The 25671-nt window shown below is 42.0% G+C and overlaps 1 protein-coding gene across 1 annotated transcript in view; it reads left to right on the top strand.

Annotated features, from left to right (window-relative positions):
* The first annotated feature begins 1357 nt into the window (after positions 1–1357).
* The window catches only part of sorbs1 (sorbin and SH3 domain containing 1), a 34332-nt gene continuing 10018 nt past the window's right edge, over positions 1358–25671 (top strand). The window contains exons 1-17 of the mRNA XM_084376546.1: positions 1358–1396; positions 1697–1783; positions 2194–2310; positions 3081–3187; positions 3343–3484; positions 3743–3772; positions 4951–5093; positions 5401–5461; positions 5614–5688; positions 7904–7939; positions 8140–8242; positions 9709–9823; positions 11971–12054; positions 17079–17128; positions 19915–20093; positions 22263–23711; positions 24916–24980. Coding sequence (XP_084232672.1) covers positions 1750–1783; positions 2194–2310; positions 3081–3187; positions 3343–3484; positions 3743–3772; positions 4951–5093; positions 5401–5461; positions 5614–5688; positions 7904–7939; positions 8140–8242; positions 9709–9823; positions 11971–12054; positions 17079–17128; positions 19915–20093; positions 22263–23711; positions 24916–24980 — 2790 coding nt within the window. The 5' untranslated portion in view covers positions 1358–1396; positions 1697–1749. The remainder of the gene's footprint in view (positions 1397–1696; positions 1784–2193; positions 2311–3080; positions 3188–3342; positions 3485–3742; positions 3773–4950; positions 5094–5400; positions 5462–5613; positions 5689–7903; positions 7940–8139; positions 8243–9708; positions 9824–11970; positions 12055–17078; positions 17129–19914; positions 20094–22262; positions 23712–24915; positions 24981–25671) is intronic.

Genomic DNA, 25671 nt, shown 5'->3' with positions numbered 1-25671 from the left:
TGCTGCTGTTTACTCCCTTTGCTGTGAACTTTAATATCAGTGAGATGAACTTTTTGTGGCACTTGCCAGGGTATGAAAACATCATTTTATATATTAGATTTTTCTGTGTTAAACACTTGAGGTTACTGCTTTTTTTAAGACAATAAGATTACAAATTATGGTGCAGTTCAAGCCATATCTGTATCATTGATTGCTAGTAAAATATGGAGTATTGTGTGCTGTAGACTAGATTTAAACAGATGACTGGAAGTTCACCGCCTTCCTGTCTGCCTTCATTGTATCTCATTTCAGTGTGTAACCGAACCACAGGAGTACTAGCACAATTTCATTAGCCGTATGAGGTCCCCAATTACAGCTATTGGTTGCAGTGACTCCACTATTTGTGCAGTATACACTACAGCCAAGCAGGCTCTTTCAAGAAATGTTCTCTATGTGTATTATTACTTTTGCAATACACAGTCTGTCATGATAAAACACCCTGCTTGCTGCAGGCTGACACTGCAGCAAAGCACTGGCCTGGTTACCAAACTCACTCTGATCCACAACTAATATAGGAATTCCATCTGAAGTTTCTTGGGTCTGATGCAGAGAAAAGAGAAGTTACAGACATCTTATAAATCAGCAGATATACAGCACTGATAGGGCTGAGCAATATGCAAAAAAAAAACATATTACAATTATTTTCTTTGCAGAGCAGGAGCAGGTACAGGAGAGATAGAGCGAGGGCAGGTTGTCCACTTGTCAGTCGATCACAGATGGAGTCATTCTCTCTGAAAAAATACAAATAAAGGCTAAAACCAATATATACACCAATATATATACTTTAATGTACCGTTGCCCCATGCCCCAAGTAATGTCTATGTGTGGGAAAAACTGTTGCTATCAGTATTTATTATGCAACAATACAAAAATACAAAACAAACAAGAAACAAATATCCAAATCCAAAAATTAAAAACTGAATACCCATCCAATGGACGAATATCTGAATAGTTGAATATTAAGGGCAAGCCCTGTTATTTGGACAGACAGATACATAGATATAATGATAGATAGATAGAGCCATATTGCAACTTTGAAAAACGTAAATGAATTGTGCAGCCTTACCAACATTGCTACGCTGCATGGTTTGTCAGACTTGTCAGTTCAAACTTACATGTGTAGTTTGCAACAAACAGACTATAAGGAATATCTTTCTTAACTGTAGTATATTATTGTGATTTATCTTTGCTGCTCTATCTGCAGGCTGATGCTTAATGATAAATGACACTGATTTATGTGCAGTATACTCTCCAGATATCAGTTCCTGTCCTTGATAACACTATCGAATATTTGTCCCTGTGTTTCTCCTCCAGGCCTCTCCAGAAGAGGGCAGCGTAAGACCGAGTGCAACTCCCAGTAAGTCATCTCACTCTGAGTTCAACAAATTATTCAGTGGGCCTACTTTATGAAATTACCACTGAGTAGTTATAGTAATAAATAATTAGTTTAATAATTGGATACTGGTGAAGCACAAAGACACACAAACGCTTTCATTTAAAGCTTTTATTGGTATAGACTGTGTTAAGATCTTCCATTCCTCCTGGGTTTTCTACATTGTTTCCTCTAAAGGGGGTGTTTTTGTATTCACTTTGTAACTTAACTTTAACTGATGAGAAATTTCAGACATTTCACCCACGTCTTTTTTGTGTATTAAAGTCCGATCAGGTCCTCGGGCGGTCTGCGCTGTCAGGATCACACCTCTGACAAACATGAAAGGCTCTCCTGACCTGATTCCTGCTGCAGGTGACGTATCGCTCCGTCTCATCAATCTTTCATGGTCTACAACTGTGGGAGACCTCACACTCACAAAGAAAACTTAGAGTCATGCTTTTAACTCACTTTCAACTCACTCGTTAACAGTGTGCTGTCACTTTAATATAACCTGTGCTGAGACAGGACGAGCTCCAGCTGCTCTACTTCCAGCTCTGACAGTGTGATCATGGCAATTAGCTTTACGGGACAGAAGGATATTAAATTAATGACCTGGTTTTGATGTTACAGTTCTATTTCAGTCTTTTGGGGCATGTGGTAGGGTTAGCTAAATAACTTAGATTCCCAGCAGCAGTGCACCTTGAGGATATTGAATATAACGCTCCAATGCCTTGAACGATGAGGAGCTGTGGCAGTGAGACTCTTATATTGAATCTTTTCAGATCTGGACCCAAGCAGAGTGTGCAAAGGCAAAGGAGTGGTGACTCTAAGGGCCACCCTCGTCCACATAGATGATGAGGGCTGCATCAGCCAAGAGCCAAATGTCATCACAACGCCAAGTAAGTCCAAGCAAATGCCACAGCTGTTTCATAACAACTCTCCACATGATGAAAAAATATTTGGAGGACCGTAATAGTTGCACAGCCATGTGAAAAAAAGCACAAGTCTCTGTAGAATGTGGACACAGCGTGTGAGTGTTGCTGTAATTTAAAAAGCATTTCATCATTTTATTTTGTCGTAAGAATTCCCCACATGCCTTTCAGAGTGCTGTTTTGATGTCAGGATTATGTAACTCGTCACGTTTTGAAGTGCATGCTCAGTGGCGCTCAGAGTCGCGTTAAAGGGCGATTGCTCATATTTTCATGCGTGTGTCAAAGAGCTTTTTTGTTGCGGCCTTCCCACGTTGCACTTTGGAGCAGGGCGCCTTGACTGTGGGCTTGTTTGTTACGTAGAGCACAGTGGAACTGGAGGCTGGCCAAGGCTTTTCGGGAGATGCTTTAATTGTTGTACAGCCTGAACATAAAGGCCACTGGAACAAATGGCCTTTGCAGCTCACTGAATAGGCGCTTTGTTCTGATGACAGAGTTCAGAGATTGTGGGAGAATCTTTTTTTTTTCCTTTCCTGGCCATATTAACATCTCTGTGCATGAAAACCACCAAGGAAAGCATTCACGCCCCACTAACTGTAATGGAGATTTATTTGATGAGCAATTAGCTGTAATGTTTTCCTTTTCTACTAAATACTCTTTACTTTTTAGCATCATCTTCAGTCTGTTTTTATTCTTGCTGCACTGGCTGCCAAACTGAGAGAGTTCTGGACTCTTTTTAGGTGGCTGGACAAGCCAGATTAATGGAGACAGTTCTAAAGCAGGATTGGCTGAGGGAGGCAGCAACATCACAGCTGATTTACCTCCTGTAAACAACACTCAGTGCCAGGTACGTTTACTTCCATTTCATTTAACAGGCTTTTGTTTGGCTCTTTGTGGTTTTACAGTTATGAGAACTGTGTGATCTCTTTAGTTTGAGATGAAATTCCAAGGAAAAATTGTTAACGTTTATAAATTTTAGTGTGTATCTTCTGTTACTTTCAGGTATATTCACCAGAAAGTATCAGCGAAAATCAGCCTCCGTCCTTCACTGACGTTCAGGACTGTATCACATCAACGTCCAACTCTGTTTATCCCTGCACTAGCACAGTTAACCCCACCATAGTCCTGCTGCAGCACAACAGAGGTGAGCACGCCAGTCTGTAAGACGGGGCCATTTCCAAAAGCTCTCAAGTTTGCCATGAACATGCTTTTACATGTCTGTGTGACATTTTATGAGCTGAGCTTTATGGTAGTCTTAGCTGTATCTAGACCCTGTCTTGTCTGTGATCCATCAGCATCGTCCTGCTCTGTGTTTCACATAACCAGTGCTTTCTCACGTTTGCTTCATTGCTTTGTCACACCCTTCACTGTCCTGTCCTTGTGTGTCTTTCTCTCACAACAGAGCAGCAAAAGCATCTTTCTCATTTTGAAGGTATGCACTGGGGACTTGATGACGTCTAATACATATTTGTCATTTACTTTTCATGTCCTAAACTTAGCCAGCAGCAGTCTCAGTTTTATTACAGACAAATATTTTTTGTTCTTTGACTGAACAATCTGTCACCCTCCCACTGCCGTAACACTGCCAGAGAAATGTGTTCGCCACGAGCCTCTTGAAGTGAGTGAGTCATATTTTATGTGTCACTGGAAATATGACAATTAAAGGAGGTGGCAGACTTTACAGAAACATCAGGGGTATATTTTATTCCTGCGTATTTCCCTGCAGTTCACATAACAGGTTTGACATAAAGGTTACCATGACTACCAGAATGAGATTTTAAATTTTCTTCTTATTTCCACTTACTTAAACCTGTCCCAGCTCACTCTTCAAGGTCAAGTTTCACATGCTTTATATGTGCAGTGATGGAACAATTTTATTTGCTGCGTCAAAGTGTGTAACTTTACATTTGATTACTTTTTCATTACATTTCTAACAAATGTTTTGAACTGGGCAGTAAAGCTTGATAAATTGTACATATGTGGCTCACTGGATGCACAGTTACAAAATATAGAGCTAAATTACATCTTGAACGCACATAAAAATCTATCAAATCAACCAATCAAAATTGCAAAATGCAAGCAATGTGCATTGATCTGATTGACAGAGGAGAGGCAACGCAAATTCAAACAAGTGATCCAATCAAAAGTGCATACTGCCTGATGACTGGAGTGGTGCTATACTCAAATCTGTCCCGCAAATATAAGTAACAGAAATAGTGTCTACGGTGAAGAATATAATATATTTGGTTGTAATCACCAACACTTTGTTAGTAACATATTTTTTTGCAGTAACTGTGCCAGATTACAATTACATGCATTTTTTAACTCAGTCACGTGTAACTTGTAACAGGTAACTGGTTACTCCCCAATATTAGATATGTGCACAAAAGTAATTGTGCAAAATATGGTGTTTTTATGGTAGTTATAATAATTTCATAATGCATTCATAATGCATTCTGTGATGTACCAGTAGCATTTTGCATTTATTAATTTTTTTTTTCCAGCACATATAAAAATGTTTGCAGAAAGTTCAACAGTTAATCACCTGGTATTCACTTTCATTTCACAAGAAATGTGCTGGTTTTGATGTTTTAATTTTTTGTGTAACAGATCCGACCCCAGAAAGGGACAAAAGCCCTGAACCTGGGCGAGACTCAGTCAGTCCGGTCCCTGATATGGACTGGAAGAGGCTGCGGCTGTCACTGAACTCCCCTGTCCTCAGTCCTCTCAACCAGCCCATTGTGCCTGTACGGGTGAGCGACAAAACCTCCTGTCAGATGAACACTAATCTACTCACTGCAGATGGTTAATGGGTGTTTTGTTTATATCATACAGAAGAAGAGTTAGTATTTACTTAAAGCATATCACTATTCTTTATTGTAACATAGTATGTATATACATATGTATGTTCTTAATGTCTTTTTCAAAGTATTTCTATGCCCACTGTGCCTTGTGTCTAAATTGTGCTGCAGTATAGCCTTGAACATCACCAGTGCTGCTTTAAGATAACAAAGTTGACACTCAATCAATCAATTAACAATCTCCCCTTCTTAATTTCAGAACACTGAAAAGTCCAAAGACTGGTACAAGACAATGTTTAAACAGATACACAGAATACCAGGTAAGAGAAAATCATCACTTCCACATTTTTTTGTGCCTGATCACTTTTGCCGATCATGTTGTTCGCTGTTGGTGTCAAAGCCGTCTGTGTGTTTCTATATGTGTTTGTATGTTATGTCACGCTGTGCTCTGTCTCTCCATCACTGTGCTCAGAGCCTATTGAGGAAAACCCTTACCGCCCCACCTACATTTTCCCTGAGAACTATGACATTCAGATGAAATCCAAAGGTATCCGATGGCAGTGACTCCGCTATCGTTTGCTTTACTAATCTGCAGCCATCCTGAGATCTTTCAAATACTTGAGCTGTGTTTAATCTGTCATACCTGGCCCTGTGGCGAGTACAAAGCCACATACCTTGAAGATGTACAAAGTATTTGAAAGGCTTTTCCTAATCTTTTCTGACATCTGTTCCATACCATAGAGCTGCTGTCTCCATAAGTCTTACATACACTGCAGGTTTCGTGCAGATTTCCTGATATAACTCAGTTTTGCTCTCCTGGGGCATGTTCAAGATCAGTATGCTTTTTGGATTTAATAGGCCTTTTTCACAAAAGACATTTTGACATGTCAGAGTAGGAAAACCTCAGGCGTAAAAGATAAAATATATGATGGCTGAATCCCATTTAGCTGATTCAGCTTCAGGGTCATGTATTGTGCACGATGGCTCACTGTTATGACTTAAATAGAACAGAGTTGTTGTTAATGTTATTAGTGACATCTGTACTTTTCCTCCTATGACAAGGCAAAATGTCTGCTGCAAAAAACAACCTTTGTTCTGAGCGGTAAAATACAGCAAAAGGCACAATCAGTGATCGAAACAAATACGCACACCCACCCTTTAATTAAGTGACAGGCTTATATCACTAAACTAAATGTAATGATGTAATTTAGGTTGTCTAGGATAGGGCCTGGAGACTTCAAGGCTGCATCGAATAGTAAAAAAAACTACATCCTGTGTCTTTTCCTCAACGCTGATGGAGAAAGTCCTGAGGTCAAGGAAAGATTTGAAGGAGAATTCTGAAAGAAAAACCAAATCCGACTGCACTTACAATAGGATAGGCAATTATGCGAAGATGGATGATTGGTGCGTCGCTCTACATGTTGCTGCTGCAAGGAATTGTGGGTTGGTATTATCTCCTTTCCTTTTGTAAAGGACAGTCCTGAATTATACTATTCAACCAGCACTTATAATGGCTGCCACGTCCTTCTGGGTCATTTTAAAAAGAGTCGGAGTATGGGAAATGTAGAAGCCATTGTTTTTCAAGCTTGACTCGCACTAGGAACACAAAGTCAGGATAACATGTCCTCTGCTTCATCAATTTTGACAGTTTAAAAAAAAAAAAAACTGTTTCCTGTAAGTCCACCAACTTTATGTAAGTGCAAAACTAAATTGCCCCTTTAATGCCTTACAAAGCTGTTAAAAGATGAACATCAGTAACCTTTGTAAAGGTTTGTTAATAAAATATACCATGTAATTAAGGTTGCCACCAAAAAAAAAATGATTGTGCCTTTAAAATCTTAATTTAAACACGGCCAGCTCCACAAGGGTACTTCGGTATTGACATGTTGACAAGGATGATGCACGAAACCTTGTAGTGTAATTTTATCTTCACTTGAAAAATGTAACAACTACTCATGGCCTTTCTCTTTCTGCTGTTAACCATCTGATATTGAAAGCTTCACACAATTGATTTCCCAAATATTTCATTATTTGTAAAAGCTTTATCTAAGAGAATTGTCATCATACAGAAGCGCATTGATGTAGTGTACTATTAAAGCCACTAGATGCTGCTGCAGTCCTGCACTGAGGTACTGTACTGTCCTGCCCTGAGTTCAGTCTCCTAGGCAGTTGCACAACCCTCAGAATGTGCACTGTCGCTAACAAGCTTCACCATTCAGTTTTGTGTAAGTGTTTATGTGGAGATTCATGTTTTAGTTTTGGGTGAAAGGTAAAAAGATATTTCTATGCAGCCTTAGAGAAAGACCCATCTAAGTCTTTAGTTGTACCACAAACTGTACATACAGCAGGTTTCTCAGTCGCAGCATGACATGATACAGAATACCTGATTCTATAAATGTTATCTCAAAGTAATCCTTCAACTTTTACAGAGATCTTTCTGGATGTTATGGCTTTCTTGCTTTACAGTGCATTACTTATTCAGGACCTTGACGCTCATCGATGCCTGGATCCCTTTTTAGTCCAGTAATGCCTCCTGTAAAGTGCTTTGATTTGGCACACTTTGATTTTGTCTGTTGAACCTGTAATGCTCGGTCTTAATGGAAGGTGTGAGGCAGGGAGGAAAACAAAGGAAAAGACAGTTTCTAATGCCTTATGAATTATTTAGCTGAGTGCTGTATTCAATGCTTTTCAAGTAACAGAACAGAGATAAATAAAAAAAAGTGTGATAAATGATTTTTAATTATTGTCTGTTCCTCTTTCAGATGATGGTCCCAGCCCCTTTGGTTACTTGAAAGATGGTGAGTTTTGGAATTGGTCTTTTGATTCAATTACAACATTCACATTTTACAAAGGACATAACAACAGTATGTGATCTGTATTAAAATGGTTTGAGATTCATCCAGGATGACACTCACATGTTAGACTTAAACACTGGCAACATTTCAGTTGACGCATCATGCATATGCATACCCATCAATATTTATGTGCCTGTTTGCAGTGAAAACAGTCCCACGCTCAAAAAGTGACGCCGAGGTCGATTCTAGAGGCCGGTCGATGCCTGTGCCAACACGCTCCTCTTCCCTCAAACCGTCTGCCAAAAGGTCAGTCTCATCCATCTGCTCCAACCCTCCTTATGACTTTCATTTCAATATTTCACAAAAAAAGCTCAGTACTGTTCATGTTTGTCAATGAAGGAAGAAGCTGTTCACAACTTTGAATAATTCAAATGCAAACAAATGAAAATTATGGAACTCACCATATATATAATTCTCACTAGAGAAATCCTATTTCTGTCTGTTTCTATAACAGGCAGTGTTAAAGGTCTTCTTACCTCTGTTTCCAAACTACTTATTACGTCATAGACTAGCAGATTTGTGCGACATGACCATACCAATAGAGTGATGAAGCAATGCTGAGTGGTGAATTACTTCACGTGGCTCTTCCTTTGGTGATGTTCTGTCTGGGGATCTGTGGATCAAACCACCAACCTTCTGATAAGTGGACGACCCGCTCTACTGTACATCCTAAGCCACGGTGCAATGCAATATTGTGTTTTAATGGTGCAAATGGAGAAATTCACAGGCTATTTTAAGTCGTCCTATAAACTACAGGACATTTCAAAGTTGGGATGAAAGATCGCAATTTCCCATCACGATTACGATGAAACACATAGTGTTAAATACTGTTAAAACCATAACTGTAATGGTGGTCCGTAATGTGCATTATTCACAGTATGACATAAAAGTCACTTCTATAAAAACTGTCCTGTGATATCTTTATTTACATTCACTTCTAGTAAGTTCAACTGAACACGACTAAGCACAGCAGGGCAAAAGATCAATTCCTTCTTCCTGAATTTGCAAATATGAGGTCATTTTATCCCTGGTGGCTCCTCTACTGTGTCCTCCAGTTTTCACTCAAGGTGGGATTAGCCTCATCCCTCCACATATATCTCAGCATTGACTCAGAACAATCTGCTCAGAGAAATGAGTGATGTAGTGATGAAAGAGGGCAGGTGATGGAGGATAAACTGAGCTGCAGATGACATGTGGAGGACTGACCTTCCTCTTTCATAAGTGGTTATGTGTGAGGGGGGCACATGTCTTTGTGCATCTTTGAAAATAAGCTGCTTGATGTTCTTGATGCCCAAAAAGAAGCCAGAAAGAAAGAATGTGTGTGGTGTGGTGAGAATATTTGTAAGATGAGGTGTTTCTTATTTAAAGTCTTATTTCAGTCTCCTCTGAGCAGTAATTTAAGCATTGGCTGTGTATTAAGAAATTCTCATTGGAAACGCTGTGCTCTGTTTTTACTCATCGGGTTGAATCTTGTTTACTTGATCAAATTACGGATTTAGCTCAACCATGAATTGGATTTTCTGTCATATCATCATTAGAAGAAGTGAGTGAGGGGAGGAGAGAGAGCCGGGATAATGAGGACGGACGTCATGTTTAGATTGAAAAAAAAAAAACATCTTAGCCTATGCTGGTTGCCATGGAGACTACTTGATAAGGATTGGCTCTCTTCCATCCCACACCCCAACCCCTCCCTGACACCCGGCTCTCCACAGGAACGAGTGGGAGCCCCCGGATAAAAAGGTAGACACCAGGAAGTACCGCGCCGAGCCCAAGAGCATCTTTGAGTACGAGCCGGGGAAATCGTCAGTGCTGAAGCTGGAGAGAACGGTATGCTCGCCGCCTGCCTATTCCTCTCCCTCTCTCGCTCTGTCTCTCTCTTCCTGTCTGTGTGCATGCCGTGTTAGCTGTCCCCCACCATCCACACCCCCACCCACCACCTCTGTATCTAAGCTCCCGGGTGGCAGCTTCACTAACAGCTTGGAAGGCAACGTATGTGCAGCCTGAATCGCCATGTGCACCACATTCCTAAAGGGTGTCCCGTTTCGGCGACAGATGATCCTGCTTGGCAACGGGGGAGTATCACTTACAAGGATAGCCATTGTCTTCCTGTCTTCGATTTAAGGTTATTGGAGTGAATCGGTTCGGTGTGAGAGGATCCCAGTGCTGACACAAAACATGGATCCTGTGTGTTTTCTTGAGAGGAAGTGTAATGCTCTCCACCCTACTTTTGTCTGTGGCCTTAATAGTTTTTGCTGAATCAAACGACGCGGCATTAGTCAGTGTCCTTGAGGGCTGAATTCTAGGGATGAGCTTTGTCACATATAATAGATAAACGGCAGCTGCTGTCTTAATTTGCAGTATAATATTTGCCAAAAGCAGAACACATCCTTTTATATTTCCATCTTATATAATAGAGGTCACGGAGGTGTTCAGTATTGTGATTAAGCAGTTAGTTGATTATATAATTATTGTTTGTCTGACACTCAGTTACATCAAGCTAGTAAACGTCGTCAGCCAAGATCTGGCATCAAACACACTCATTAAAGAGAGTTCGCTCCAGTTAATCCTGGGACCACTTTAAAATAATGGACTCCGTTGTTTGTCACTTACAAGCTCAGTTATCATGGGTCAGTGTTCTTGTTGCTGTCATTTCCTACATTAGGTCCATTCTTTTTAGTCTCTGGTGCTTAAAGCAGTGTTGGCACTTACAAACATGAGACCTACCAAAAATATATTTCTACCAGATAATCATATTACAGCTCAAAAAATGAGTTTGCATGTTTAGGTGGTCATCATCTGTATGTGTCTGTCGATTAGGTAGAATAAAATGAAAATAATAAGTATGTGGTTCACATTAAATAACAGCACTTTTAGGTTAAAAGATTTGCTCAAAGGATGGCTTCATTTTTTTCCTGTCTATTTTTATACATTATCTGTAATCCCATTTGTACATTGAAACATTTTGGTGGATGAAAATGTTCCTGCTGTCCGTTCTAGCCACAAAATGATTTTTATTTTTCTAAAGTAAATGTCAGAAGAGAGAGAAAATGTCAAAATGTCAAAACGTCAGCAGAGGCTTATATGAGGCTTCAGCAGTCAAATCAAGTGCATATTTTCCCAAGTTGAATTCTTTTCAGTACCAATTTCCCTCATTGTATTCCATCAGTTTCCTATAACATTTTTTAATATGCATATTTGAGTGTATATTATAGGAGTTGTCTGACATTTTGGGGCATCCATTAGATATTTAGCTAAAGCCAGCACCTCTCAAAGATATAATATGTAACATTTCTGCATTGAAATGTCTAAAAACGACAGGACCTGTGTAGTTTATTTTGTTGAGTTGTGTACTTACATTATCTTAAATGTGTCCGACAATGTTCACACGAGAGAAATCCCTAATTTTGTTAAAGGTAACTGTGTTACAGTTTGTCGCCTGTCACTGTAACTTCCAGAAAACAAATACAGTGGAAAACTGCTCAGTAACTCAGCCAGAAGCAGTGACTTCCTGTAGTCTCAGCTGGTTGCCTGGCAACCTCGTGGTGACAACAAGACTCCTGTAAACTGATGTAAGCTTAAGAGGTGATGCTAGGCAGATTTTGTTATTACTGGACATAGCCAGGCTGGCTGTTTCCCCCTTTTTTCCAGTTTTTTATGCAAAACAAAGCTAATTGGCTGCTGGATGTAGCTTCTTATTTCTCATACATAAGAGATCTTCCAAAGCATCAACTATTCCTTTAAGATAGACCAGAAAAAATGTGAACCCATCCTTCAGTTTACTTGTCGAAAGAAAATTAGGTATCTTCTTCATTGAGAACACAGTACAGGGTTGCTGATCATTCATGGTGTTGTGTACAAACCTTGACTCCATCATCAATGTGTGTTAGGCTCATTACCTTGGTGTGTATATTCTGTGCTGTCTGAACTGTCTTCTCTTTGTCTTTCTCCTCCCCTTTTTGTTGCCATGCCCCTAGACTCAGGATGTAAGTCCAGAAGATGTAGATTTAGAGAATGAGCCTTGGTATAAATTCTTTTCAGAGATGGAGTTTGACAAAGCGGTAAGTGGTCGCTGTCCTTAAAGTGACAGTGTATTGTATTTTATTGCATGTGATAACATCCATGTTCAAATAATGCCTAAACAAACTGTGTCTGTCTGTAAGGACTACTACAGTTTCTACCCCCACTTTCACTTGTATTTTACTGAAAAATGTATCCTGCACATAAAATGTTATGTGACAGCATGCGTAAGAGGAAAATGTGTTTCCTCTCCAACTAAATTTACTACCATGTGTCCCATCAACGTGGCTTAATGAGACAACGACTGAACAACTTTTATTCATCCTTATTTTTTCATCATAATCTCTGTTTATATTTTCACTCTTTTAAAGGACGTCTATCAATAACCCTATCTGCAGCAAATGTTTTTTAAAGCCCTCGATTTCACTTCTCTCAATCGTCACCACCTCATACAATATAAAAGCATTTTGTCCCCAAAAGTGTCTAAAATAGTCGACTGAGATCTATTTTCGCCCTCCTCCAAAGTGCCTCTCAGCAATGTTTTTGTATCTGCGAGGCTGAGTGAGCACAAACGGCTCAGGCAACAGAAAAATGTCCGACCACATACCTTAGCTGTGGCTTTCGCCCTGTGCAATTGAGATACTGAATATTTAATAAAGTAGATTATTGATTAGGATGTATTAAACTCCAGTAGTAGCACAGGTGCCCATGATAGAGGACCAATTAAACTATTATCGGGCTGTTGTGAGTTTATCACTGTCATTTTCTCTTTGCATAAGGATCTTGCTCTCTCTTGCCAACCAAGGCATCACCCCTTTCTTTAACTCAAGACAAACATTTTGTTTTGTTCATTTTGATGTACACCCTGCCTATTAAAATACCTATCATAAGCTGGAGGCCAGGACAGGATGTTTCATCCAGAAGTCACTCTACACTTGGAGAGGCTGCAGTCCATGCAAGCATTAGGCTCCAGGGTAATCCCAGGCCCTTGAAATAATAATTGCTGCCCGTCTGCTATCTGGTTTATTTACCAAAATATCCAAGCGGGTGCAGGCATGTTGAAGCAGTATACAGTGTCATGGCACATCCATGCCTAGGGCCTTAGTTGGCACCAGACAAGTGTGGCACAGGCCGCCCACAAACAGATGTTGGGTCTCCTCGCTCTCTGTCAGCCAGAGCCGCACCCTGGATCATATGAGGTGTAACTCTGACATGAGGTCACGTCCTAGCATCAACCAGACTCAGGGCCACAGTCTCCTGATCCAGGTTAGTGTCTATGTGGAGGAGGTTTAGCGTTGGAGGCGGCCCGACTCTGTCTCATGGCAGCCTGGATGTTTGCCAGATGAGCTCGGCTCGATGACTGGCTCCTGTTTAATGTCAAAGTCACTTCTAAAGCTGCACCTGGTATGTGCAGTATTTGACCTTAAGGCCCAGCCAGACACACTGGCTCATTGGAGTTTGATTGACATATCAGTACTCACTCTGTATTACCGTAGGAGCGATATGGCTAGAAGTGGGCAAGAATGACAGTGCTCAGGGAGTTAAATGAAGAGCTGTGCCTTCGTGGCTATGGTCCAGTTAGCTGTTGTTTTTATTAATAACCCTCAAAGTGCTGTGGAGGACCACTTCTACTAATGAATGATGTTATAACAAGGGGAAAGTTCTTGACAGTATTAATCTGATTCATATTATCCACATCTTAATCTTCCTGTGGTTTTCACACAGCTAATTGGCCAGTTGTAAACATCATAGGAGCAGGATTACTTTACACTTTATACACAGTGTTGTGAAAGTCACCAAAATCATACTTTTGTAAAGGTAAAAGTCACCCATATGGATAGCGCGAGTAAAATTCATAAAGTATCTGATATTACCTTACTTACTCAAGTATTTAAAGAACACGTAAAGGTCAGTTATTCATATATTTGCATGCATGTATACGTTGTACACTATGGGTCATCCAGTTAATTATTGGATCCGATATTCAGCATTTTTCTGATGCTCAGAATGAATATTGTTTTCCATCTATATATCCAACTGCTGATAATATAAATTAATTTAAAGGTGCAATATGTAAAAGTGTTAGTTTAAAACAAAAATGATCAACAGTGTGAAGAAACCACAGTGGTGACTTTCTGTTAAAGACGTGTATGTACCGTGTTACAGAGATCTCTACTGCGGTTAGCATGCTAACCAGCTAGCAGTATAAACACCAACACTCCCCTGGTGCTCCGAGCTACCAGTCTGGGCAGAGTCAGCTGATAGGATCGCGTCTAATTGAGCTAACTGGCTAACAGCAGCAGTTTACAGTTAACACCATCACTCTGATGATATAGTGCCCCCTATTTGTTTGAAGTATGACTTAGTACTGCCCCTTTAAAAATCTGCTCCCTTTGGCTCTGATGCAGCCTGCAATCTGCAAAGAAACTAAAGTTATAAAATAAATGTAGTGAGTTAAAAGTACAATGTTTGCCTCCAAAATGTGGTGGAGTGGAATAATAAAGTAGCAGAACCCTAACCCCAGAAAACAGAATACAAGACTTCACTGTTTATTCTTCATCCTGTCTTGTCAAATCATCATTACTCATCTACAAGTGGCCACTTCCAGTCACCCAGTATCCACTGAGTAAGAGTGACACCTGTGTATAATCATAGTAATGGTCCTCTTGATTAATATTAACAAGTTCTGGGTTCAAGATGAGTCTGAACACACATCCAGTGACAGTTACAGTCAAACGCAGGCTCATCGATATACATGTCTAGCTGGAGCTGGAATTCCACACATAACTATGGTCCGGATGAGCGTTTTGGCCCCCTACAACCGACAGAGTGACTCCATCTGTCGAGCATATGCTGACGAGGGGGGCTGCTGCCACACTGTCTCAGCGCTGAGTTACATAGAGTCTCACCCCTACCACCTGACATATTCTAAAGGAGGCAACTCCGTAAGCCCGCCAGCTCATTGTGCAGTCATATTTAACCTCTGTTATACACTTAACCTTTACCTTTAAGCATTTAGCGGAGATGAGACGAGGGGCGCGCGTGGCTATAACAGGCCTTTCACACTGGGGGAGCTGTTTGTTTTCATGAGTACATATCAACACAAATAAGGTGCTGGAAAGAATGAGATTCATGTTACCATGACCTACTCATGATTGCTATTTTGAATATGAAAGCGGCACACAGGAGCCAGAGCTCTGAGTAGTTGAGGGGTGGGGGGGGACACCTGTTAGGAAACATGCACGGGAAATTCTGCAGAAACGTTGTCATCGGTGTTCCACTGACTCACCGAGGCCTTCATTCATGTCCTTATACAGCTTCAGGCACTTCACATGGTTACAAGTAGTCCCATCCTCTTTGTGCGTCTTTATCTGATAAATCAAGTCAGTTTGTCATCTCTTGTACACTCTCTGCCCCTTTGACCCTTTATCTGAAAAACATGAACCTGTCTCAGAGTAATGTAAAGTTTAGTATATAGTTATAGGTGGTATATCAGTGTAGGATTAGTTTGAAACGGAGCAATTTGACCCTTTTATATAAAGGAAAGTTCAAACAAACTGACACTAATCAGGCATCTTGTAAATAACCAGATTAAGATTCCATTCCTCACTCCAGATAAGCCTTCCATGCTTGTTTCCTGTTTACTTTCCACTGATGGTGTGTGTGTAAGCCCAATTACCCAGGGGGTGTCAGAGGACACTATCTTTCAGATCAGATTTGAGGGGGGTACAAGACACGACGGAGCAAGGAGGTCTGCAGATTATTCAATGACACTGGAGTGTTTCCCGAGTCGACATGGAACATTTGCCTTTATAAATAGATCAGACTATAGACCTGCCAGCCTGATGTTCTGTTCTTTTAAAGATAGGCATTTATTCTGAAAGGTTATTAATGATCGTCCTGCCCTGGCAACTAAGTGCAAAGGCATGTTGTGGCAAATGAGCTGTTGAGAATGCTCCTTGTCTGGTCATCGGTGTGGGAAGCGGAGGCCTGGCCACACCGTGGGGAAGTGGATGTGGAATTAACAGCAGGGCCAGGCTGGCTGGGATGGGGATTGTGCAATCGTATTTGCAAACAACACTTGCGCTCTTATTCATAGTGCCCGTGTCACGTCTGTTATTTTTGCCTGCTGTGACGTCCGAAAAGAGGAAAGCAACAGAAACAGTGGGCTAAAATTAGTTGGCTGTAAACCATTCAAAATGCTAGCGGGTGCTACCATACTGAATGATCACCCCTGTGTTTTGGAGATAATATCTGCTCCTAAATACCAACTACATTTACTCTTCTAGCCCTTTAAACATTTATTCACTCACAGTTTATTTCTCTCTTCCTTCATTTGTTTTTGCTCTTTTAATAACTTCTTTATAACATTGTTTTAATTATCTGTTCCTACAGTGTTTTACTGTATTCTTTACTTGTTCAGTAAGCGTTTGTGTTTCTTTTTGACTCCTCAAGTGTGTGAGATAGAGTGTCAAGTATGTGTAAGCGTTGTGCGTGCGTGCGTGCGTGTGTGTGTGTGTGTGTGTGTGTGTGTGTGTGTGTGTGTGTGTGTGTGTGTGTGTGTGTGTGTGTGTGTGTGTGTGTGTGTGTGTGTGTGCGTGTGTGTGTAATTCGGCCTGCTCGCACCACCAGCTGGTTAATTGTCCCCCGGTCTGGTCCAGTGGTAATGAGAGTGACTCAATACCAGACAAAAGAGACGGCTTCACTGGGAGACAGCAGCCCATTGGCTGAGCCTGTGACAGCCCCCTCCCCGCATGGGCGCCCCCTGACCGATGCACACCCACCCGCCCACTCCCCCCCTCCCTCCCCTCCACTCTCCTCACTGCCGCTTGTTTTCTCCAACTTGCATGCAGGCCAAAACACACGCTTTACTCCTCCATGCCAAGCCCAGTCCAGAGAAGCTAAGAACCCCGGCTGCTCGAGACAAAAACCCAGACCCAGCGAGTGAACGACACAGAGGGAAAGAAGAGAGAATCTGGCCATAGCTAATGCTCCTGCCTCTGTTCTAGCTGGAGGAGACCTTCCTGTGGATCTATCAATGACTTCTTTGTTTGGTTTGTTGCAGAGTGCCCCCTCTTTCAGCCCCCTGGAAACAGCCTCCGACCTGCAGCAGTAGTAAGTCCATGCCTTCTTCTTATGCGAATACTTGTGCTTTAAACCTCGCTTCCTCCTTCCAGTAGGTTGTCGATTATTTAAGCCATGTTATGAGGATAAATGTCAGTGAGAGATTTCTCCACCCTGTAGAGCTCGCCCGCCTACCGCAGGGGGACTCCTGCTTCCTGAGGAGATCCTGTTAAGAAAGCAAGAAGCTACCAGAACAGTGTGTCCTCTGTCTTTATTTCATGGTGTTTTTCAGAGGGGTGGGTGGTTGGTTGTAGTGTGGAGACATGGCTGCTATGTGGTGATTTATTTAAAGACGGCAACCTGGATGTCACTGGGATAGAGGGAACTCGCCCAGCTGCTGCATAACTCAAAAACCGTTATCTCCTGAATGGGTGTGCGTATAGAAGTATGACCAGCAGCTGGATTATGAAAGAGGATGCTAGCTGTTAAACCAAAGCCCACCGAGCCCTTGATCTTTTTTGTTTTTGTCTGACGAGATTGACATCTTCTATTTCTGTTTGTGTCATAAAATGTAAGGAATTTAGGACTGAGCCGTGGTGACTGTCTCGCGCTACAGTCCAGGGAAAATAAACTTCTCCCTCCATTTCTGCTACAAACTTTCCATCTGCTACAATCATTAATGTCATCATGGCCAACTATTTGAAAAAGATTCCCAATCCAACTTTTTAATCCATTGATTCCTTGTTAACTTTAGAAGGAAGGGGTTCCTGATGAAGGTCTTGGAAGTTCGCTCACCCAAACTTTTCAAAGGAAACCTCAAGTCATAAACCAACTTCTTTCAAAGGCACATATGTTTAGGGCAGGAAGTTGTTTTCCCCTTGGGGTCTGTTTGAAATCAGAGACATTTTAAAGAGCATTCTGGTAAAGATATCATTTGATTGCAAAGTGCAAAACCACATGTGCTAGTGTATTGTCATTAGATGAATGAATGAACCTCCATGAAGTAAATTTTTGCGTTTTTCAGACCTCGATTAGAGACCCACTGTGTTTGCATGGTATTTATTAACGTTAAAATATGCTAGCCGGACAAAAATAGCAAGTAAATGTTGCATTATTATAGTAAAGTATATAAGCGTTTCCCCTCGATTTGTGTAAGAAGTATTTTGCAGGAAGTTTAGAGGTCTTCCCCTAAGAAATTTTACCTTTGTCTATAAAAAATATAAAAGTTGGAAAAGCTAGAGCAGATAATAAATAATCAACACCCAAAAAGCTTGACGATAAAACTTATTGTGGTTACTTACTTGTCGTTTAGTTAGTTTTGATGCTCTCCACATTGATTTTGCATTAATTTGGCTTACATAGTGCCAGAAATGACAGTGATAGGGAAAACCCTGCATATGGAGGATTGATATAAATAACAGCAAATTTTGGTTGTACGACACCAGTTTTTCATAGCTGTCAGCGTGCTTGCACAGGAATAAACATACAGCTAAGAGCAAGGACAACAAAAGCTGAACAAGCTAGAATAACACTCAGTAGGGCACATGCCTTCACCTTTTGTTTCCTGGCAATTTTTTGCACGCATTACTCCCTGAGAGATCAGCAAAAATGTAGAAAAAAATCTTGCAATGTGAAAGAAAGTGAGAAAAAATTCCTGGATCCTTCCCTTTATCCGGAACCGGACCAAAAATGAATAGGATCTGTTCTGGGCTGAGACCCATCCTCCTTCCAAGTTTCGTGGAAATCTGTTCAGTAGATTTTATGTATTCCTGCTGACAAACCAACCAACAAGTGGACATGGGTGAAAACATAACCTCCTTGGCCGAGGTAATAAGTTAAAAAAGGGTAAAGAATAAAGAATGGACTGTCTACGTGCACAAGTATCTGAGAAAAACAATGACAAACATAAAAAAGTGTATATACAATTCATGTGTTCTGTAAGCTGTAAACAATCGCTCCAGGTAAATAGATAAACATTACAGTCAACCTGCAGCGTCACGTGTTCTCTGTCAGGATACTGACTGTTGATTTAACCAGAACCTTCCCAAGAGATTGTCTTAAATCTTGCATGGCTCCTGTACTGCAGACTTCCTGTATAGCATTTAAGTGAATTCCTGTAAGTAACGTTGAACCAACATGATTTTAATGGCTCTCTGCAGTCAGAGTTGCACATATTTTTTTTTCTAACAGCTATGAAAGAGCTTCTTGTTGAGGTAGTGAACAAGGAGCGTAATGTATCCATATATTTGTGCAAGCTTGTAAAACTCCGAGTTGGCAACCACTGCAGATGTAAAACACATTGTGGAAAACACATTCTGCTCTCTCCTAACAGTAGTGAAACCTGTTTGTATGGGTTTTTTATTTCACCTAGCTGATACTGGGGTCTCTGTCAGTTTAACGACCATGTTTGTGTATACAGATAGAGGAGCAGCGTGAGCAGCACATGAGCGGCATGTGAAAGACAGTAAACCTGAGAGTTGTACAGGTGCATGGCAGGGGCTGATGCACCATGTGGGAATGTTCAGAGAATATTTATAGAAATCTGTCCTGTTGGCCTCTCTGGAATGCCAAGATATGTGCGGTAGCCAATGCCTTCTCTCAACATCAGCCTCCAAATTCTGCACTTTCTTTCTCAAGTTCTTCTGTGTCTGATTATTTTGTCTCCCACAAGTCTGCGAAGACAGGAATTACCTCAAGATACGCTAAATAAGAACCATATGACAGCTCATTACCCAATTTGAGCGCCTCTGTTTATCATAAAAACATGTAACACAACCTCTTGGAATGAATTCAACTGTGTTTAATTAGCTGTCTGCGTTCCTCTCACCGCTGTCTAGCTCCTCGAGCAAGTCTGGACACAGCGAGGTGGAGAAGGACAGTGGATCATCCACGGGCGAGCCTGTGGCTCCAGACTGCGACCGCCATGTTTACAAGAGTGTCCTGGAGGGCGGCGACATACCCTTACAAGGTCTACGGGCCCTAAACAAGCGCCAAGGCAGCTCCTCCTCCTCTAAAGGTAGGATACCAGCCACTTTAGATACATATGTGGCCAGTAAAAAGGCAGGTGTGTGTATGTTTATGGATGTGGGGGCTAGACAGTGCAGCCATTAAAGGCCTCTCCTGCTGAGACAGAACCAATCAGTTAGAGACAGGGATACATGTGTTTCCGTTTACCTTTCTGTTGGAATCCACAATTTTTTTTTTGCTCCCAGACCTCACAGCATTGGCCAATCACCTCGCAGCATTCATTCGCTCAGCAGCTTTTGATTTATTATTGACGCCATGGATGTTTTCATCAAACGTGTCCTGGCCATCTGCTTTGGAAAACTCATGGAGGGAGTGAGGTTGTCTTGCTAAGTTGATGGAAGCTAACCTTGGGGATTTTCCCCCCCTCTTGCTCCAGTTGTGAGTCGCCAGTCGCTAGGCAGGCTTAGGGCAAGACTCCAGAGCGTTCCAGCGCCAGGGAGCGGAGGGCCAGAGAGGGGATGGATGAGGAGGGGACGTGCGAGATAAACAGAGCTCTGCTCCTCACAACCCAGCCAGACAGGGGTGAGATAAACAGGAGGGACACAGAGGGTGGGTAGGCATGAGGAAGTCAGCTGTCAGTGTGAGGTCAGGGGCTGGAATGCCTGTGCACATGGCCGGGGAGAGAGAGGAGCGCTGGGGGACAGAGGAGATGTAAGGAAAAGACAGGAAGGGACAGTGTGCCCTAAAATATGTCATTACATTACATCTGGGAAGACACGCAACAGATGTCACTTCAGAAAGTGTCCATTCAGAGTTCAAGTTTGATATGTTTCCACAATGATATATTGGCTAAAGCTGCATTGATTGGTCAATTAATCAATAAGTTGATTGAAAAAAATTGATCACCAACTATTCTGATAATCAATTAATTGTTTCAGTTATTTTTCAAGCAAAAATGCCAAAAAAGTAGCTGGTTCCAGCTTCTTAAATGTAAAAATTGGTTGGTTGGTCAAAAGAAGAAACGTGAAGACGTCATAGTGTGCTGTGTGGTTCTCTTTCTTTAATTGATTAATTGCGTAGCGCTACTAAATATGAATAGTTTAAAAGAGGAATCATTTACATTAGCAGTTTTGCAACAAAGACATATCAATATAGTTGTATAAGCTGAGAATTGTGGAACCATGAGGTAAATGGATTCGGCACTAAAGTCAACTGACTAACACGCTCTTTCATTAGCCTCTTGTTCAAAGAAATAACCAAGTGCTAGAAACCAAACACTTCGTCATGTGTTTCTGTCTTGTGCTCATGAATTAAAAAAGAAATATCTGTATTAATCTTTGTGTTTTGAAGAACTGAGCCTGAAGTCTTTTTAGTGGCCAGAACCCTTTGGTTGCCACATGCTCTGGATAAAATCTAGTTAACTTCCTCAGCGTGTGTTTTTCTGGTAGATATAAATGTGACAGATGGGTCACTCATGATACACAAGTGTCTCACAGCATGTGAAAGTGTTGTGTCATTTCCTAGTTCCATCTGTAGTGCTATCACACGCATAGCCATAGCCAGTAACTGAGACTGGAGTATTTCTCAGAGGTTCTTGACAGTCATATTTTACTGGGCAGGTTGACTCAGGATACATTTTTTATTTACAACTGCGCGGGGGAGCTGTGTATTAACACGGTGCCACAGGCCATTTATCACTGCAGCCGTCTGTGTAATTGCTAAAAGTAGAGGAGAAGAATATGTGTGGGAGGTTAGAGTGGGACAGGCAGCAGTCATGTGGGAGCATTTAGCTCTAACATGAATACAGAAAAGATTTGAATAGGTTTTTTTTTTCCATTTTGAAATTGATACTGCAGTCGGTGTTAAGAATTCCTATATGACCTCCAACATCACATAACATTTCATGGCATATTGCTGTTTTAATACTTTATGTTTCACTTATGTTGCTGTTTACAGTAATATTAAAAAGTCAGACTGTAAATTTCCCCTTGTTCCATTTTGACAAAGCATAACTCATCGGTACAGTGCCATGCTGTTAGTATAACAGTCATCTATTGCTTGATGCACAGTGCATCAAGTCTGCTTCCTCTTCTCATCTACTTTTGATGAAACTCGGTCTTTACTTTAGAAATGTGCCTGACTCTGTTTTAGTGTGTGTGAACCTGTGACCATTGTAATCTAATATGTTGTTTATTCTGTTGTCCTGCATGCTTGCCAGTGGATTATAAAGGTGGGAATAGCTATATAATTTCACCCTGCTCCTCTGTAAATAGTCGATCGGTTCTTGCCAGTAATGCAATAGGTAACCAGTGTAAGAGTATGAAGCCTCTATCTGCTGCCAAAGCCTGCATACCCCAAATCCTGCCTTCTAAGTTCAAGCCCAAGCTGCTGCCGCCCAGTGGTGACAGTCAGGAAAGCAGGACTAAAGCTGTCAGGCACCCAAAGGCCCACAGCTGTGAGGATCTGTACACAGGGCCGTGTGACTCAGACTTTGCTGGAGCAGAGGAAAGGGAGAGTGGGCAACATGCAGACTGTAAGTCCAGCTGTGGCGCTGAGTGCATCGATGGCCTCAGGAATGTTTCCCCTGCAATTAGGAGGAGCGCATCAGAGTTTTCCAGCCTGTACAGGACCATGCATCACATCCAGCGGCCCAGCTCAACCGGCTGCAGCCCCCATGGCAGCGTCCGCAGCCTGGCTTCTCTTTTTGAGAAGGCAAAGGCCGACAGGGGTGAAAGGTCAGAGGGAGAGGACGGGGGTAACATTCCACGAGATGCAGTGTCGTCACGGGTCAACGAGTTTGAAATGATCATCCAGCGGTCCAGCTCGGCGCCCAGCCGCTCCTCCTCCCTGCCTACCCTGCACTCCAGCCACAGCCACAGCCCCAACCACAGCCCCGCCCACCTCTACATGGCCTCTGCAGTGTCAGCGGAGTCCCTTTTGGTAGCCGACGCCACCCAGACGGATGCCTGCTCCCCGGTGGAGGCAGGGGGCAAGAGCTGTGGGGAGGAGGCCGGTGTGATGGTGGAGGAGTCTGCTTCCTCCTCAGAGGATGGACACACTGTCAGGACTGAGTCCCCCTCTAACATTGAGGCCGAGATCGAGCAGATCTTCAGTAGAAGGTCCCCAGAACTGATCCACCCAAATGTCAGTGAATCAAAGAGTCCCTCCGCACGGCTGACAGCATCCCCTCCACAACACAACCATGTCCACCACCACCACCAACACCTCCTGCACCACCTGAACCATCAACTCCTCCACAAACCCAGCAAATGCAAAGGTTCCTGCCCAGCCTCGTACACCCGCTTCACCACCATCCTCAGGCACGAGAGGCAGCAGGCCACGACCCAGCAGGAGAGGGCGCCGCCTCTGGAAAAGAAGACCACGCTGCCTGGGAACCTCTTCCTCATGGGCCCCGCTCCCTTCAGGTTACGAAAAAACCTGCAGTCCCACCAAACTCGGAGGACCCTGTTAGCCACCAAGGTGACAACAGGCACCCAGAGGCCCTGCACTCGGTCTCCTGAGCTCAGACCTTCAATCCCTCAGCGCCTGTCCTCCCTGGAGGTCCTGGAGAGGCTGAGTAACGGCGAGGGAACTGACCACCTGAGTAACGGGCAGGGCTTGGACGCCAACGGGAACCTACTGCAGCCGCTGGCAGCTCACCGCAGAGGTGGCTATCTCCATCCCTTCACCACTGTCACCCTCCTCTTCTCCTCCCTCTGTGGTCACTCATTTATCTCGCCTCTCTCTTCACCTTGTATCCCTTCTCTCCACAAAGCGACGCCGCCGCCCTCCATCTCTAATCTGTGTCGTGTGTTTACAAAGTGACAGGGAAGCCTCCATCTCATTCTGATTGTGCTGTGTGGTGCTCTTCCATTTCACTGTGAATGAGTATGGTCCCATCAAAACACTTCAGTGACTGTAGGAGGTTCAGGCAGCTTTTGGTAACGTATCTATCTCCTGGTGACATCAAATTTGAGTTGTATGCAAGAGTGCTTGAGCCTGCGTAAGCATTACACCGATTCTGCATTTTATTACATTTTTCCAGTGTGAAATATGTCAAATCTGGTCCTCGCAAAGGCTATATATTTTTAAGTCTCATCTTAAACTACAATCCCAGCATTCCTCTGTAATGTTTAAGCAGGATATTTTTATATAACATTGCATACGCTCTCTCAAATTGATGTCTCACCATGTCTGTATCAGTTTTATTTTTCTGTTTCTGGAACAATTTACATCAGCCATCTTTCATTCTCTCACTATGAAAGGTTTGTTTTAGCCAGAAAGGATGTTCCCTGCTTTGATTTCTGTTACACAACAGCCACTACTTGGAGCATCAGACACAAACCTGAAACATTAATAGTTGTTTCTTGTGGCCCTTGCTGGGACACAGAATGAAACATCTATGGTGGTGCGGGCGAGCACATTAAGTCATGAAAATACAGAGCTAATATGATCAAGGTGAAACTTCAATAAAGTAATGGATGCTGGTTGGTCGATCAGTAAAACCATGACGTCATGTTTATGTTTTGGCCAAAGTACAGTAGGTTTCATATTTTCTTTCCTGTGTTTGTTTTGTCATGAACACACATCGGATCATTCTGTGTTCATTCCTACGTGCATGCAGGATTACATTTGGCTTTTTGAATGTGTGTGCTTTTTTGTTTTAAGTGTTGCAGATATTACAGTGTTCGTTTAAAGCATGCCTGGTTGTATTTATTATATATTTTTATCATCCTTTTCATTGGAATTAAGGAGTTGACTGCAATATCATCATCCTATACTTGGAAAGTTTTGTTCTTGAATTGGATTTGGCCTCAAGGCTGACAGTGTAAATGCTTCACAACTTTTCCCTCTTTCTGTTTCTGTTTCAGACTCGTCCCCAGCACATGGGGAGAGTCCGGATGAAGTGTTACGGAGACGTCATGGGGACAAAGAGGTGAATTCTGAAGTTTCAGAAAACCAAACCGACAATGCTTTATTAAAGAGAGCTGTGTTATGAACAGGGTTGGAAAAAGTACCCAAAAGTCACACTTTCAGTAAAGCTATTGTGTTAAATATTGCTTGGGTAAAAGTGAAACTCACCTAAACAAATAGTAGAAATCTTAAAGGATCTGATATTAAAATGTACTTAAGTATGAAAAGTATAGTAAAAATAAATTAAAATAATGTTTTTTACTTGCAATAACTGTGTTTCCCTGCCAACACCTGAGGATTTGACTAATAGCTGGAACAGTCTTTACAATCCCATACATTTCTTATGCAATTTAAACATTGTTAACTGCTCCAGTAAATAGGACAAACACTAGATCTGACTAGGCAACAGGAGATAAACTAGTCCGCTCAGCTCATAGCACCCTTTAGCTCAGCTGTTTTAGAAAGCTAACACTATGCTGGCCTGATTCACAGCTGATAACATGGCGTATAGTTGACAAACAGTAAATATAATTTGACAGTGTGTTTAACAACAAGACTGTACTGTATCCTACTGTCCGATACTCATATACCGGAGATGATACCCGATACGTCTAATTAATGTAGTGAAGTAGTGTAGTTAAGTACAAGTTCCTCAAAAGTATTCTTAAGTACAATGCTTGAGTAACTAAGCTATATTCCATCACTGGTTATGA

This window comes from Pagrus pagrus (assembly GCF_965226575.1).
Source record: "Pagrus pagrus genome assembly, chromosome: 15".
Classification (NCBI taxonomy): domain Eukaryota; kingdom Metazoa; phylum Chordata; class Actinopteri; order Spariformes; family Sparidae; genus Pagrus; species Pagrus pagrus.
The sequence above is the reverse complement of the archived record's forward strand: the minus strand, read 5'-3'. Positions and strand labels throughout refer to the sequence as shown.